At 50.2% G+C, this 17,353-nt stretch overlaps 1 protein-coding gene across 1 annotated transcript in view; it reads left to right on the forward strand.

Moving 5' to 3' along the window:
- Nucleotides 1-320: 320 nt before the first annotated feature.
- Nucleotides 321-17,353, forward strand: part of LOC149347143 (uncharacterized) — a 64,879-nt gene continuing 47,846 nt past the window's right edge. Inside the window, exons 1-2 of the mRNA XM_089585501.1 lie at nt 321-449; nt 6,449-6,598. Of these exons, the coding sequence (XP_089441627.1) occupies nt 321-449; nt 6,449-6,598 (279 nt within the window). The remainder of the gene's footprint in view (nt 450-6,448; nt 6,599-17,353) is intronic.

Consider the following 17,353-nt stretch of genomic DNA (forward strand, 5'->3'; position numbering starts at 1 on the left):
CTTGCGAGAGTTAGAAAACAACAAATATTGATTATTTTCTAAAAATATATATACCTATCCTGCTCTGAAAGATGAAGTGGCATACAACTGACACAGTGAGCCGGGTAGCTCATTTTATGAGCGCCCTCAAAAGAGGAGCAAGCTGAGTGGTTTTTGAACGACAGCGTAAGTTTCCTGCCGGCTCTGATGAACTAATAGGAAAGAAAAGAGGACGTTGAAGTTGCAAATAGTGGTCTCGTGGTGATCGAAACGGGTTCCGGGGTTTTCCGGAGGCAAATACCTCGCCAGAGTTGAGGCCTTTGAACGTCTTGCATTCTATAATGGCCCAACGAGGAGCCGAACAGGCATCAAAAGCTGCAGCGACAACCTGGCAACAGCACCGTGAACCAAAGACATTTTCTGTAATAGGCGGAGATTTCGGGAATGAAATGCTCATCACCTACCATCAGGTGAGCTAGTGGAATCAGCAAGGTTGCACTGCTAAACCGGAGCATGTTACATTGATACTGGAAGTGAGCGCTTAGCGATAGGGCGCATTGTGGTAGTCCGAACCGTTGCCTTGTCGAACTCCGTACGCGCAAACGAAAAGCAGAGCGAGTGCATAGCGTCAGTCATTTAGCATCGGAGGAGCTCAGTGCTCATAGAGCGATGCTGATCTTGTATACGGGGTTTCGAACATTCTTTTCTCTCAGTAGGCAGTTGCGTAGCGGGCTAACGAACTTCATATACGCCTGCTCTCACGCTGTGTAAAGCGAGAGCGTTCAAGGCCGTGCTCACCAGAAGATAAGGTACCGGTGTTGATGGTGTCGGCGTTGGCGGTGTGAGCGACAAAATCACGGGCATGGCTCTGGCAGGTGGTCCCCAGAGAGCAACGTAGGAGGCAGGTGCAGGTCACGCGACCTTGCGACTTTATCACAACCTGCCCATCGGATCGTGAGTGAATTGCCCACCGTGGTGGGTGGCTGTTAAAAAGAGCAACCCGCAACCTGCAACCTGCAACCTGCAAACACAAAGACCAACGCTGCGAGCACTTACCATCGCAGAGAAGTGGCGCATCGCTTAACCGCTACACCACTGCGCCAGGAGGGGTATGAGGACTACCAGGGATCTGTGAATGTAAAATTGAGGATGAGCTTCATCACATACGGGAATAAACCCACAACCCTATCTCGTCAAACCTTTAAGGCGGAGCTAAAGTGCCCCCTCAAATTTTCCTTCGCGACATTTGCCTTCCACTTCTGCATTCTGAAAGACTCGTATTGAATTGTGGTTTGGCCGCCTTTTTTTTTTGATTTTCGAGTGTCATACGATTGTGCTATCCTGAAGTGACAATCTCGGCATTGCAATTTGTTTTTATCACATTTCTAATAGTCTCTTAGCATGTGGTTTTGCATATACGTCTCTACCGCAAGGTTTTCGGTCACTTGTTGCAGGCTACTGGTTCGACAATAATCTACCCAGACGCTGAATGCTACTGGTTCTACAGTAATCTGCGCAGATATAAGTTTTCGGAATGATGGGGCCTGGACGCTGTCAGCAATATCCATCATCACTTGGGGGAGGTGGGAGACATTCAACTCTCTTGAGCCATCGTAAAGAGAAGGAATTAAAATAGGATTCTTGACAATCGAAAACAAAATTATAAAAGGTCGCGGGGAGGCTAAGACCACTACCCAACGTTTCGAGAAAAACTATTGTACCTGGTTCCAGTATAATAGCAACATGAGCCCCTGGAGGGAATGGACGTCAGTGTTCTTTAATACTCGTGACTTGTGGTATATGCTAAACATAAGCACCAGAGTCGGTGATGTCTTGGCGGTTGTGATACAACGGGGCGGTTTTTTTAGCGAAGAGACTTAGGGCTTGAGAAGGTAGACGCCCTTGCTATTCCATGTGTTATTTTCAGTTCTACTTGAAAGTGGAAGAAGAACCACGGTTGGTGGAAGGAAGGAAGGGAAAACTTTATTTACACTAATGGTTTTTCCTGCGGTTTGGGGGCATCTTCAGAGACGTCTTGGTTCTACCCCCAGGAGCCTTCTCTGTCGAAGTCGTCCGCCTCTAATCAGTGGTCGGTTGCCCTCAGTCCAGAGCTCCGCTGGCCACTGCCGCCCGTTGAGCTCGCTGTACCAGACCTTGTTGGTGTTCGCAGCGGTCGCTGGACAGCAGAGTCTCCCACTGCTCCTCACTCGGGTTTTATATTTTAGGGACCACGTCTATGTTTTGGCAGGCCCATGTGATGTGGTATAGAGTAGGTTTTTCGTCGCACCAGGTGCATTTGTTCGTGTATATCATAGGGTGTATTTTGTTTAGTATATGTAGGTTTGGGAAAGAGCCTGTTTTAATTGTCTCCAAGTGACAGCTTCCTCTCTGCTGAGAGATTTGTGCGGTGGGGGATATCGCATTCTTCTGCCTCTATAGTTTTGTAGCATGGCCGAGTATTCCATGGGTGCTGGCGCGAGTTCCGCGGTCTCGTCGGATGCTCGGAAAGTAATGTATCCTCGAGCTATCCTGTCGGCCTCTCGGTTCCCTGCCACCCCCGTGTGCCCCGGTACCCACACAATTTTGTGTCGGGTCTAGTCGTTTTGTTCTTCCTGGTTTTTAATTCTGTCGCTCGCTGCGAGGAGTATACGGAGCGCGTGACGACCCTTCCTGCCATTCATGTAATTTCGGCAGGCTGTTTGAGAGTCCGTGAGTATTGTTAGTGACCGCCCGGCTCTATAGCCCTCCGCCACCGCTAGAGCAACGGCTACTTCCTCGGACTGTGCAGCTGTGCAGCCTCGGAGAGACGCGCTGGTCGTAAAGACGAATCGACCACCGCCGCTACAGCGATTTTGGTATCTCCTCCTCTCCAAGACGCGTCTGCATACACGGTCGTGGCTTGAGGAGCGTATGTTTTCTCGATGAATTCGGCCCTCACTTCTCTTCTGCCTCGATGGAGGTTGGGATCCATGTTTTTTGAGGGTCTTGCGAAGCTCGTCGGGGATCGTTGCCGTTCTCGACATTTCTCGCATCTGCTCGCGGTATCGGAGTCTCTGCAGGAGCGCTGTTCCAGTCGTTGTTTGCAACAGCCTGAGTTTTTGCGACTCAAGCTGCGCCTCTCGTAGCTCCTCAAAGGTGTTATGTAATCCTAGGGCCATGAGTTTTTCTGTAGACGTGTTGCGTGGTAGTCGGAGCGCCGTCTTATACGCTTTGCGTAACAGGGCATCCGCTTGTTGTATTTCGTTTTTGTTGAGGCACTGGTAGGGTAGGCTGTACGTGATTCGACTAATTCTTCTGACTAATTCTTCTGACTAGTTTTAGTGTGTCCTCTTCACGCATGCCATGTCGCCTGTTGGTGATGCGGGTGATCATGCGTGCGACTTGTAGCGTTGTCGCACGGTTGGTGGAAAAAAGTGTTTTCTTTTTAGGAACTGAAAGCCAGTGCTACGCTCCTTGGTGCGCTTGATGCCTTTTTAGCGGTTAATAGTCGAAACGAACTTTGAGTATTTTTTTGGTTCTCAGCAAGGAAAGGGGAAGGTTAGAGGAAGCAGCATTGAAGCGTTTCATTCGGCTCACTAAGCCGCCATTACGTTCCAGCGGCCCTATTTTGCGAATACACGGCAAAAAAGGCAACAAAGCATGTACTCTGTAGAACCGAAACGATTTTTTTAGAGTTCGAGAAACTGAACTGCAAAAGACTTTTAACCTGAAAAACAGTAAAAAGGAAGCGTAGAGTTTTTTTTATAGCGTCATAAAGTTGCTATAAACTTTCACGGTGTGGTAGCGACAGAGACGGGAAGCGAATGATACCAAATGTCAAAAACAATTTTCGCGCACCCTTTATGAACCACGGGAAGTGCTCAGGTGAAAGTTCAGTGAGCCTACAGTTTGTTCAGGCCGGAAACTGGCTTATGAACGACTGATAAGACAGCAAATTTGCAGTGCGGTTTCGAAGTCATGGACTTGTTTTGCAAGATGAAATAAGAGCGCAAGGAACGGGACGAAAACACGAAGGAAGAAGACACAGACACAGCGCCCGTTTCTGTGTCTTCTTCCTTCGTGTTTTCGTCCCGTTCCTTGCGCTGTTATTTCATCATGAATTACCAACTAGCCCGGCATCTTGCACTCTGAACTTTGTTTTGCAAACAGTAAAGAAACGTTCACGTCCAGTGCAGGAAATTTATTTCCCTGTTTCTTATATTTCACTTCTCCGTTTGTTCGCCTTTCTTCCCGGCTATATAGTATTTTGCGGCGATATTACGTTGGGAAAAGGTGCCCAAGATAGCATTCTTCGTAGCTAGCGCAAATAAGTCGATAACCACGAGTAGTAGCTGCGTCTAGAGGATCAGGCATTATTCTACGATGTTACTTGCACATGCTTCGTTTTATTTTTCGATTTTTATTCAAGAACTGACCGCATGAACGCCTAATTCCTCATCGCCCGCGAGCAACAGCCTTTCGTATAGTGAATTAAAAAACTTTGTTTCGTGGCCTCCCAGCCTTGCCAACTTTCATGAGCTCTTGATTCTCCCGCAATAACCTGATTGGTAAATTGGTTTTTTGAGGAAAGGAAATGGTGCAGTATCTGTCTCACATATATCGGCGGACACCTGAACCGCGCCGTAAGGGAAGGTAGGAAGGTGGGAGTGAAAGAAGAAAGAGGGAAAGAGGTGCCGTAGTGGAGGTCTCCGGGATAATTTCGACCACCTGGGGATCTTTATCGTGCACCGACATCGCACAGCACACGGGCGCCTATTGCGTTTCGCCTCGATCGAAACGCGGCCGCCGCGGTCGGGTTCGAACACGGGTACTCCGGCTCGGTAGACGAGCGCCTTAACACTGAGCCACCGCGGCGGATAACGTGATTATTCTTGCACTGCCAATCGTATCAGAGAAATGAACCAGTCAGTAGGTGCGGATATGTGGGTGGCATGAAAGGGCAATATCATTGATATGAAATATGATTGCTGTGCCTAAATCTATCGGCTTAAAACCTTATACCTCCACGCTGTGCCGCAGTGTTTTGAGCGTACCTGTCTGCTTTATGAAGACCGGCTAAGTTCCAATAGTAGGAAAGTAAGGAATACCTCGGTAGTTAGCGCACCGAGAGAGCACCCGCGCTGATCGGTTGCCGTAACTTTTTTTCAACCATAACACGAATTACAAAGCGTAACAGAACAAAAATGAAGTGTAAGGACGACAACAGACAGCGCTACTACTAGGAACTATAGAGACTAATACTAATAATAAAGGAATAATAGAGACTACTAGGAAAGAAATATTACTGTTTGGCACTTTTTGTATTGATTTCGAGTGCTCTACGCATATGTCTGTAGTCCTATACTCCGTTTCATACATAGCTGTCAACGCAGCCAAGGCTGCGGCGCCTGTTCGCGCTCCTCGTCCGCATCGCAATGTAGTGCGTCGAAAGTGAAAAGAGTAATGAACTCAATATTAAAGTTATTGTTGGTTAATATTGCAGTATAATGATAATGGTGTTTTATTTTGCAAAAAGATTGCTTTTTCTTTAATGTTCTTCAAAACAGAGTGCCTTAGTTTTCTGGGTTTTTTTTCGGCTCCTCCTGTATCAGGTTTTCGCAGCTAGGTCGGCCGGCAATGTCGTCTGCTTTCGTCTTTCGGTTTCCGAGTATGCGAAAATGGCACCGCTATCTCCTACTCGCTTGTTTTCTTCGCCCACTGCGGCTTTAAAAACATCTCCTGCTCACATATTCTCCAAGCTGAAGCCTCCGAAAATTTCGAGAGACTGCAAGCAGGTGATTGTCAACGTTTACTGTAGCGTAAGGAAGCGCTTCCCGGAGAAGACTGCGCGTGAAGTTCTCGAAACTGTGGGCGAGGTGACCGGGGTGAGCCCTCGGACAGTTGCGAGGTTCAAGAAAGAAGGTATCTCTACTGGAATAAGATCACCTTGTGTGCCGCATGCTAAAAAGTCGCTCATTGCCCGAGAAAAGCACTTCGCAATCACGTCCGTCGCCAATAGACTACACTGCCTTTTCCCTTCGAAGCAAGTAAAGAGCGCTGTGTTTTTCAAGGTAGGCATTAGAGTTTGACAGTTTCGACTTTCTACCTAATGATGATTTTAATAAAAATAAAAAAAGAAATAAAAAAAAACCAGCCAAGCCGGGAGTCGAACCTTGGCATCTTGTAAAATGAACTCATAGGCGCGCGCTTCGTACCACTCAGCCACGACGCGAGGCGGACGGATACATATTGCTTGTTTTTTGCAGCGGACTACTTTCGTACCTTTGGCAGCGTTGAGAGCTATGTATGAAACGGAGTATACATATATTCCGTGTCATTTTAAGAAATTTTTTCTCTGAGCAGTGCAGCAGTGCAATCTACATTTCTGCTTCTTCCTTCATGGTTTGTCAGGTTGCACACTTAACTGGCTGTTGCGGCTCCTTTTGTTTCTTTTGTTAAAGATGTATCTGCCTTTGTCTCTTTTTTCGAGGACAAAGAAGCCCACACCTCCGGTTCCTGCAACGGCACCATCGAAAATGGAATCGTTAAGCCTGCTCTGCGAGGTATGGATATACCAAAAGTCGACTTCGGGACATTCATGAGGGACGCATGGCTGCAGTATGGAGACAAAACGGCCGTGGTGAGTGTGCAGAGGAGTTGTCACCATTTTTTACTCATGTACCACGTCATGCGAGCGCTGCATCTGTGCATGTCGTGAATTTATCGTTCGATCTTGCGCGCCCCTGCAGGCTATAATTGCGGAAATGTTTTGCAGGCTGTAGGGATACATTACATAGCATGCGCTCAACCAACTGCGCCAAGCAAAAGCATTTTGTTCCTGTCGTGGCTGCGTGATAACTGCTCGATTACTTGCACAAGAATGGGGTTGTCATTGATGAGAATGACTGTTCGTTTTTTCATGCTGTGTAAATACCGACAAGGTGAAGGCGTGAAGATGTCAGAGCCGCAGGCTTGGCTGATAAGCTCGGTATTTTGGTTTGCGAAATACTAAAAGATGTCTCCCCGCATGTCTTCCCGCACCGGTGCAGTGCGTACGAGACTAAAGCGGTGCGCCTAAATAAACAGTAAAAGGTTCAGAAAGGCTGTCTCAAATGCTTATTGTTGCGTAAAAATCTATTAGCATGACTGTGGATATCTTGATCGTTTTTTGGCGTCTGACGTAAAATATCGTGGGATCCATCTAACATCGTACGAACGGGGCTGTCGAATATTCAGCGCATACCTTACTGAATGGGCAAAAAACATGAATTAACACTTTGCTTCTTCAAAAAAGGAAATTAAAAAGAATCATTTCTACGTATCTTATGTATATGTTTTATAGAGGATTAGCTAGAGTTTCGTGACATCCACTATAAATAAAAAGTAGCAGCTCGGTACGACCGCTTCAAAATGCCATCTGCACCTACTGCTCTGAGAAACTGTTCCTTTACAGTGGGCCTTTATACATGTTCTTTTGTTCCAAGCTCGCGTGGATATCACGAATAACCGAATGAACCTGCCTACGTGTCTAAGCATGCGGTGCAGGGTTTTAGGCATGGCAAAATCTATGTTGCTTGAAAGCTCTGAAATTCATTCGGAGCAATAAAAAAACAATTGGCATCCTATAACGGAAAACAGCGCCTTATTCCCACCGAAACGACAATTAAACCGGAAGCTTTTATGAGGTCTGCGGCATTTGTATAGAGGGTGCATAGATATATAAATCTACCTGCAGCACATGGCCTCATAAAGCACATCCCTTTGCATTTCGTCATTGCAGTTAAGCAGTCTAGAGATGTGATGACCTGAAAAAAAACACTCAATTTTGGAAAAAAAAACGTTCTTTTATTTTTTTCCGACGACAAAAAATGGAAAGAAACATCAAAAATTTCACAGTGCAGTTTGAAGGTTTTATGATTGCTTGCTTTCAGTTTAAGTTTTTGTTTTTGCTTTGAAAACCATTACAGCGTGCATAGTTGAACGATTGGAGAGCAGTCGTCATCGCCTGTGCCAGTTAGTGCCTTTAAAACGTTCGTGCTGCGAGTACACGGGTTGATGGCCAGGTCACATATAAGATCCAGGCTTGACTTAGAAACACACTAATAGTTAAACTCACGTGTCAAGTAGAACAAAATGGCTGCAAATTCTACAGCGCGACGCGCACGGCATAAATAACATAGGCTGCTGTGCACGTAAGCGCTTTTAGCCAAATACAAGCATAGCTTCTTGGCGACAGAGATCGGGTAGGACGGCTACTCAGTAACACCTGAAACAATGGTAACACTAAGCGACTTCAAGCGTGATGGACTCGCACTGCCATCTAACGATATGTTGGCGCAACCAAGCGGAACCATTAACTACTACGGCATTAACTACTACGTCTACAGTGGACAGGGCTTCAGAGTGCTGCCATCTGTACTCTGACAAAACAAACGAAAGAACGATTACTCGGAGCGCATGCCACTTCGTTAGCATGGTAGACGGTTCTGGTTGTGACAATGGTTCGCCCGGGGTCGAATGTTTGCGAACACTTTTCTCTGTGGGAAACGTACATTGGCGGAACAGAGCAAGCAATATGCAAGTACTGCAGTGTTCAGCATGGATTTCCAAATGCCACACGTTTTACAAGGCATCTGTTGGCGTGTAAGAAATGCCCACTAGACATCAAGGAAATTTGCAGCAAGTAAATGAACACCAAACATCCTGATGGTGTGTCAACTCAGTCAGCAATTAAAACAAGTGAGTCAGAACTCTGCAAACGCGATGAAGAGCAGCCAGCGCAAAAAAAAAATCAAGAGTATTGGGCCTTTTGTAGACCGCATGCTCCAGAGCAGCAAAGCCAATTCGACACTGCCTTGGCTCGAGCGATCCACTCAAGCAATGTGCCTGTGGCGATGAATCGTAGACACCAGTCGTCGTCGGGTCTCCAGAAATATATTTGGCTGGACACGCTCAGCCGGGCGGGAACTGAACAGCGTTCCGCCGGCCTTGCAGTTAAGCAGCCACGAAATCCAGTCTGCGCGTGCTTGCAGGCGTGCTGGGACTGTCTTAGTCTCCTGCGGCCGGGCCACGATTGCACCCCCCTCCCCCCCCCCCCCCCCCCCCCCCCCCCCCCCCAAGGTGTGAATGGCGAAAAGCGGATGGTCTTAGCGCAAATCGTACGCGACGAGGACTGACACGGTCGGGAGGGAATGCAGTGGCACAGTTTGCGATGACGTCGGTGTCAAGTTGAGCAGGTTTAAGGCGGTCAACTAAGATTGTGTCCTCTCGGCCGTTGATGAGCAGGAGAAAGTGCTTAGGAGCACGCTGGAGCACTTAGTACGGACCATCGTATGGTGGCCGTAAGGGCAGGCGTACGGCGTCGTGGCGAATAAAGACCTGAGTGCACCGCTGAAGGTCGGGGGGGACGTGGACACGACGAGAAAACTGGCGCTGATGTGGGGGAACGACAGTGCTCATAGCGCTAAGTAGGCCGAAGGCGTAATCCGAGACGTCAGCAGGCGTGGGTGGCGAGGGCTTGAAGAATTCGCCAGTGACACGGAGAGTAGTGCCAAATGTTAGCTCTGCTGCACAGGTAGAAGAGTCACGTCGAAGTTCGGTGCGGAGACCAAGCAGGACGAAGGGTAGGCGCTCAATCCACGGCGAAGGAAAAGCGGACGCCATAAGTGAAGCTTTCAGCTGCCGGTGAAAACGCTCAATGACACCGTTGGAAATGGGGTGGCAGGAGGTCGGCTTGATGCGATTGACGCCGAGGAGCCGAGATAGGTTTGCAACTAAGGTGGAGTCAAATTCACGACCACGATCAGTCGTACTGGTGCAAGGGACACCGTAGCTGATGATGCACAGTGTGATCAGTGCTCTTACGATCGACTCCGCCGTTATGTCCAGAAGGGGCATCGCTTCAGGCCATCTTGTGAACCTGTCAATGCAGGTTAACGGGTAGCGGTGGTTCCCTGCAGGGAGGAAGGGGACCGACAATGTCGACGTGCAGGTGGCTGAAGCGGGCGTGCGGAGACGGGAACGTTCCAACCGGAGTCGCAGTGTGTCGATGCACTTTGCTTTGCTAACAGCGCAAGCACGTGGGCGACGAGCGACGAACGTCGACGTTAATGCGAGGCCAGACATAACGAGCCGTGACAAGGCGCTGTGTTGCGCGGATGCCAGTATGGGCTAAAGAATGGAGGGGATCAAAGACGGTTCGTCGGTATTGTGGAGGCACGTAGGGACGAGGGCGACCGCTTGACGTATCACAAACGAGGGGAGCTGCGCAGTCAGGAAGCAAGACGTCCTCCAAAACCAGAGAGGTGTCTCGCGTTCGAAACCGTTGCAACTCGGCATCGCCTCGTTGAGCAGCAGCCGTAGCTGTGAAGTCGACGATTGGCCGTCCATTGTCCGTCGCGTTGACTTCACCACGAGAAAGAGCGCCGGCATCTATGTTGGACTTGCCGCTGATGTGACAAATGTCGAAGGTAAATTCGGAAATGTAGGCGCGCTGCCTGATTTCGCGAAGAGCGTAGGAGGTACTGCTGGATGCGAGTGCGGACGTCAGAGGGTTGTGGTCAGTGAGGATACTAAAGGTGCATCCCTCGAGAAAATGACGGAAGTGCTTCACGGCCGAATATATTGCTTGCAGCTCTCGGCCGAAGGTGCTGTAGCGGCGTTCAGGGAGCACAAGCTTCTTGGAAAAGAAGCCGATTGGCTACCAAACACCAGCGACGAACTGCTGCAAGACCGCGCCGACAGCAGTGTCCGATGCGTCAACCATGACGGGCGTGGGCACGTCACATTTAGGATGAACCAGGAGCGTCGCGTCGGCAATGGCTGCTTTCATGCCGCTGAATGCGCGGTCAGCGGCATCGGTCCAAGCAACAAGAGTGGTCGGCTTGCTGTGGCCCGAGAGAAGGTCATGGAGAGGCTGCAGTATTGCGGCGCAGCGAGTAATGAAACGCCGAGAATAGTTGGCGAGGCGAAGAAATTCAGGCAGTTGTCGGGTGGTGGTGGGCCGGGGAAACTGACTGATGGCGGTGACACGGATCGGTAAGGGGTGAATGCCATGTGCGTTGACGCGATGGCCGAGAAAGTCCAACTCTGCAACGCCGAACTCGCTTTTCGGTCCGTTGGCCACAAAACAAAGCGGTTGAGTCTTGCGAGCACTTGACGCAGGTGGAGCTTGTGGGCCTCTGCCGTAGGGCTGAAGACGAGAATGTCGTCAATATAGGCAAAGCAGCACGTCAAGCAACGTAGTACTTGGTCAACAAAATGCTTAAAAGACTGGGCAGCATTGCAAAGACCGAAAGGCATCCTCAGATATTCAAACATGCCCAAAGGTGTAATAATGGCGGTCTTCGGGATATCCGACGGCTCCACAGGAATCTGATGATATGCCTTCACAAGATCGACTATGCTGAAGATTGTGCAGCCATGTAGGGCCGATGTAAAATCTTTGATGTGGGTAATCGGGTGGCGGTCAGGGACTGTGGCCTTGTTGTGAGCGCGGTAGTCGCCGCACGGCCGCCAGTCGCCGGTCTTTTTGGGCACCATGTGGAGGGGCGACGTCCAAGGACAGGAGGAGGGACGGATCAAGCCAAGCTCTAGCATATGCTCAAATTCTTTTTTGGCGACAGCGAGGTGACCCGGTGCGAGGTGACGAGCGCGAGAAAACACGGAAGGCCCAGTCGTTACAATAAGATGAGTTACGCTGTGAGCGACCGGCGCTTCAAGGGACGCGGTCGGAAGACATCTGGATACTCGGCAAGTATGCTGGACCAAGAGTCGGAAACGGTGTTGTGCGCCTGGAGGAGCCGGCGTGGTGGAGCGCGGCAAGAAACGCCTTGGACGACTAGGCTCGTTTCAGAATCCAGGATGCGGTCTTGCCGCATGTCAACTAGGAGCCGATAGTACCATAGAAAGTCGGCGCCGATGATTGGCGAAAGCACGTCCACGTTGACAAATACCCAGCGAAAGGTACGGCGGAGTCCGAGGTCAAGTGTTACCGACTTCTGGCCGTATGCCCTATGGTGGATCAGTTTACTGCGGTCAGAGGAGTAGAGTCTAAAGGACGGCGCCGCTCAGCCAACGTAGGCGGAAGGACACAGATCTCGGCACCAGTGTCGATGAGGTAGCGGACTTTCGTTACACGTTCAGTGACGTGGAAAAGGTGCCTGGATCGCGGACCGAGAACACCGGTCGCCTTCAGTGTTCAGCTGGACCGTTTCCCGCGAAGGAGCACGGCTGGCGGCAGTGGCGTGCGCGAGAGCCGAAGCGGCGGTGGAACCAGCAAAGGGTCGTGGAATGCGGAGAACGATTGCCAGAAGCACTGATGCTGGTACGGCGGGGTGGAGACATGGAATGTGGCCGGCGAGTACGAAGGGCTGCAACCTCAGTTGTAAGCTGCGCCACCTCCGGGCTAGCTCCTCATGAGCAGCAGTGAGACGGGTATAGCAATCGTCAGGAGCTGGGCTCGATAGCTGAGGGGCAAGAGGGCGATGAAGTGTTGCAGTGGACGTAAAGCCGACATCCATGATCTGATCTGCCAGCGTAGCCGGGGATTCCAGGGATTGGGACGAAGACGCGCTCAGGATCATGCGCACCTGAGGGGGCAGTCGCTGCAGGAAGAGTTCCCGCAGGAGCGCGCTGTCGTGTGAAGCAGCCTAGTCCCCAGCCAGGGCGGTCATGCGACGCAAAAGCTCGGTAGGTTGGCCATCTGCGAGCTCTTATGAGGTAAGGAGCTCCTGCAGACGACGCGGCTCCGTTTCAGAAGTTCGCTGGATGAGCATCGCTTTAATGTGATCGTAAGGGCTATCGGCAGGCAGAGAGCGCAGGACGCTGCGAACAACCGCAGCGGTAGTAGGTTGAGCGCACCAATGACATGGTCGAACGTGGTCACTTGTGACGTGATGCGGTGCCGGCGGAACAAGGCCTCGATGGTGAGGGCCCAAAGTTCCGAGTCCGACGGCCAGAAGTCGGGGAGCTTGAGGGCGGAGACCGCGGACTCATGAGATGGCGGAGTGATAGGCGACGGAGACGGTACATAAGTGGAGGGATCCATGGCCAGGGCTTACACAATGGAAGGTAGGCGGTGTCTCGAGCTCCGAGCAGTGGTATGGCTAGCGAAGCTGCTGACGCAAGCGCAGGGCAGGAGCAGAGAACGAAGGCGCGTAGTCCGTAGTCACCAAATTTGTGGAGACGAATCGTAGACACCAGTCGTCGTCGGGTCTCCACAAATATATTTGGCTGGACGCGCTCAGCCAGGCGGGAACGGAACAGCGTTCCGCCGGCCTTGCAGTTAACCAGCCACGAAATTCAGTCTGCGTGTGCTTGCAGGCGTGCTGGGGCTGTCGTCGTCTTCTGCGGCCGGTCCACGATGGCACGCTATATGCCTCTCTCTGTGCCTGAGAATTAACATTGGAGAGCAGCAGGATGCTTCGACCATTGTAGTCTCGGCCTTCTCCACGCCTTTGTAGTGGAGCTGTTCTGGACTCGAGTACACGCGAGTAAAGCAACACGTCGAGGAAACCGTGAGAAACGGTTCGTGTCTGACACTTTTGACAGATGAATGGACGAACATTCATGGCGAGGCAGTCATGAATTTCGTTGTGGCAACGCTAAAGCCATACTCAGCTGTTGAAACAGGCTAAAGTCGTCACACTGCGGTGTATGTTGCTGCCGAGATCTGCAAAGTGGTTGAATCGCTGGGAAGCGATGAAGTGGTGGCGCTAGTCACAGACAATGCCAGCAACATGCAAGCAGCCTGAAGTATTGCTGCAAGCAAACATCAGCATATCACATGTATTGGATGTGGGGCTCACGGCCTGAACTTGCTTTTGAATGATTTGATGAGACTAAAGATATTAGAGAATGTCCATCATACGGCAAGACAAATTATAAAGTACATGAAGCGTACCCACATAGTAGCTGCGACGTTGCAGGAGAAACAAGAATCAAAAGATGGTAAAGGGCGATCCGAAACGCTAAAGCTTCCGAGCAAAACAAGGTGTGGAGGAATGGCTCTGTCACTTCAAAGCCTCCTGAGAAACAAGGAGGCCCTTCAGCAGACCATGATATTAAGTGACCTCAAAGTAAATAAGTCCGTGAGAGAAGCTGTTTTGGACGAAGTCGGTTTTCGGAAGCTCGTGCAAAGCTTCCTGCTCATCATTACAACAAATGCGTCCGCCATAACCTCACTAGAGTCGGACAATTCTCTGCTGTCCGACGTTCCAGAAGCCTTACATTCCATTAGAACTGAACTTGCAACAAACCTGGCCTCCTTCCCTTTGACAAGCGAAGAACAGATTCAAGCGAATGAAATCATCAACAGGCGCGAAAAGCTTTGTTTGCAACCAGTCCACCTTGCTGCTAATTTGCTGGATGCAATATACAGAGGGAAACACCTGGACGAAGCGCAGATTGCAGACAGCTTTGAGTGGATTTCTCTGCAAACAGGGCACCTATATCTCTGCAAACAGGGCAGCTGTGACCGGACAACGGTAAACTGATTTCCAACGTAGCAGAGTACAGTACATCCGCAGGAGTTTGGTGCAGGACAGGGGTTTGGGACTCAGTGAAGCACGTGGCCTCATCTACCTGGTGTCAAGGCCTTTGCACCAACCAGCCACTATCTCCTCTGGCTTGCCGACTGCTGCAGATACCGCCATCATCCGTCAGCTGCGAACGAAACTGGTCACGTTTCGGAAACGTCCATACAAGGATTCGCAACAGGCTTTCAGGGGAACGCGTTCTAAAGCTTGTGTACGTGCAGTCGAACCTAGCTGTGGACACAACTTCAATCTATGCTGCTGCGAATAGTGCCGCCTCCAGCGACAGTGACTTTGAGTCCGATATGGAGTGACTTATGAATTAGTTTTCATGTTCCCTTTCTCGGTGCAATAGAACAAGAAGGTCGTTCCACAAATATGTTATTTATATCTCTATATTCGCCTGATGTGCAAATCATTATTTATCTTCTCGGAGCAATAGAACAAGAAGTTCGTTTCACAATACGACATCTATAACTGCATATTCGACTTAACTTCAGAGCATTAGTATTGATCGTTGTGAAGTTTCAAATAAGTCTGTTTTTGTCACGTTTTGCAAAATTTCCAATTTTTTATGAAAAAAACCCTGAAAAAAAAAGACGATTTTTTTCATGCCATTCAAAATGTCTTAAAATTTTACATCTCTACTTCCGATTCTAGTGTATGTACAGGTGTCGACAGAAGTAAGTGGAAGACAATATTAACAAAAAAAATTTAATCATAGCCCCCTGAATTCATGCATCCTTGAATACATATGTGCAGCCTAATTGTGATTGTGCGAATTGCAGTGTGCACCAACAGACATGAATCATTATGCTTTAGATTTCAAGAAATTAAATTTGTTTCACAAAGACGCCATTTACTTTTGACGGCGAGTGCACATGTACTTTCCGACAGCCAGGAGTTCCGTAGCCACAGCTGAGGCAATCTATCGCAAACTCTATGAACAACTCTACTAAGTGCCCCACAATTTGCAAAAGCTTTCCTATCGCGTATTGTCCTCTCACCGCACTGGAAGGGGCTCACGAGTGTCAGTCAGGATTTATTAACGCGCAAGCCTTTTTTAAGGCGGAAGCCTTTAATGCCTCATCGTTGTAAGCAGGAGGTGTCGACAGAAAATGTCACGCTTTTCAGTTGGTCGAAACGGTCGTGACGACACAGTGCGCGAATTTCAAACGGGGCCAATTGTACTTCGGCTACTAACCATGCAACCAATTAAAGGGATCGTATAGTGATGCTCCAAGTAAGTTTGACTGAGTTTAGTTAACTGCTTACTTAACCAATTAGACCAATTAACCTTTCTAGTCAGACCAGATAAATAAATAAAACTGAGTAAGAAATTGGCCGAGCTTGGGAATCGAACCCCGGTCTCCGCAGTGGTGGTGGTGAAAAACATTTATAATACAATAAATATTTACAGAGAGGTGATTGGGGTAGGCCCTATTGGCCCTTTCCCCTAACAATACTAGGTGGAGCCCCTATTCCGGGGCCCCATTGGCAAGCAACGCCGCCCGCGTCCGGTGAACCAAGGCCTTTTGGGTCTTTAGGTCCTGACAGCCGAGCAGGGCCGCCTCCCAGTCCTCTCTGGTGGGGTTGGGGTTGGGGGGGATAGATGGGTTTGACTGACACGCCCAAACCATGTGGAAGGTGTCAGCCACCTCCCCACAGAACTGGCACGCGCCATCAAATGATGTATTGAAATGTTTAAGCACCGCCGGGCACAGTACAGTGTTAGTAAGAATTTTGATGAGGAGGCGCTCGTCAGCGCGATCCAGACCCTTACAAGGGGCCGGGTAGCGCCGGTGCTCCTCCTTGTAGTAATCGGTGATTTGTTTGAATGTAATGGCCAGATTGTCTGATTGGGAGTACCCTTCCAAGGACAGGGAGATAGCCCGGGGAGAGAGTGCGCGGGCGGCCTGATCGGCCTGTTCGTTTCCCTGGAGTCCCTGGTGACCGGGGGCCCAAATCAGGTTGCGTGGAGTTGGATCTTCAGATCGACAGCTATATTCCAGTATGCGCCAGGCAAGCGGGGGAGCCCAGCCCAACTCGTAGTTCCGACAGGCCCCTCGCGAGTCGGTGATGATGTGTTTCGACTTGGGAGTAGTGAGAGCAAGAGCAATGGCAATCTCCTCCGCGTGTGTTGCGCTGTAGGCTTTGAAAGTGAGCCCGTTGACTGTGTTTGTGTTGTGTACGACTGCGGCCGTGTACCACACCCCGTGGTGTGGGCCGGCAACGTCCACGTAATACACATGTTGTTGGTTACCATAGTATCGCGCCAACGCTTCCGCGCGCGCCTGGCGACGACCGCTATGGTCTTCTCTGGACATGTTGCGGGGAAGGGGTCGGACCCGGAGGGCGCGTCTCCAGGGTGCTGGCACTCTCTCCCTTTCCTCAATATGGTAGTCATGTTTGATGTGTAGCCGGTCCAAGAGGCGGCGACCGGACGTGGTCTGTGCAAGACGCGTGTATTGGTTGACTAAGTGGGCCTCTCGAAGCTCCCGAAATGTGTTCACCACGCCCAAGGCCAGAAGTCGCTGGTTGGACGTGGTGACCGGGAGGTCGAGAGCCCGCTTGATGACTTTCCGGTGGATGACCTCCAGTTGGTCATCATCATGTTTGCGCAGGTGCAAGTAGGGGGTTGAGTAGAGGATTCTACTCGTTACGAAAGCATGGGCAAGCCGCAGTGCATCCTTGCTTCGTAATCCGCCCCGCTTGTTGGAGACCCGGCGGACCATGCGGCCCACCTGGTCTCCCACCGTGCGAAGTTTGGCTAGGGTGGTGTCGACTCTGCGTTGGTGGTGTATGAAGAGACCAAGGACGCGGATCTCCTTGGACTCCCGGATCGGTCCCGAGGGGAGACT

This window comes from Amblyomma mixtum, chromosome 4 (genome assembly GCF_055824585.1).
Source record: "Amblyomma mixtum isolate Tamu chromosome 4, ASM5582458v1, whole genome shotgun sequence".
In the NCBI taxonomy this organism is placed as follows: domain Eukaryota; kingdom Metazoa; phylum Arthropoda; class Arachnida; order Ixodida; family Ixodidae; genus Amblyomma; species Amblyomma mixtum.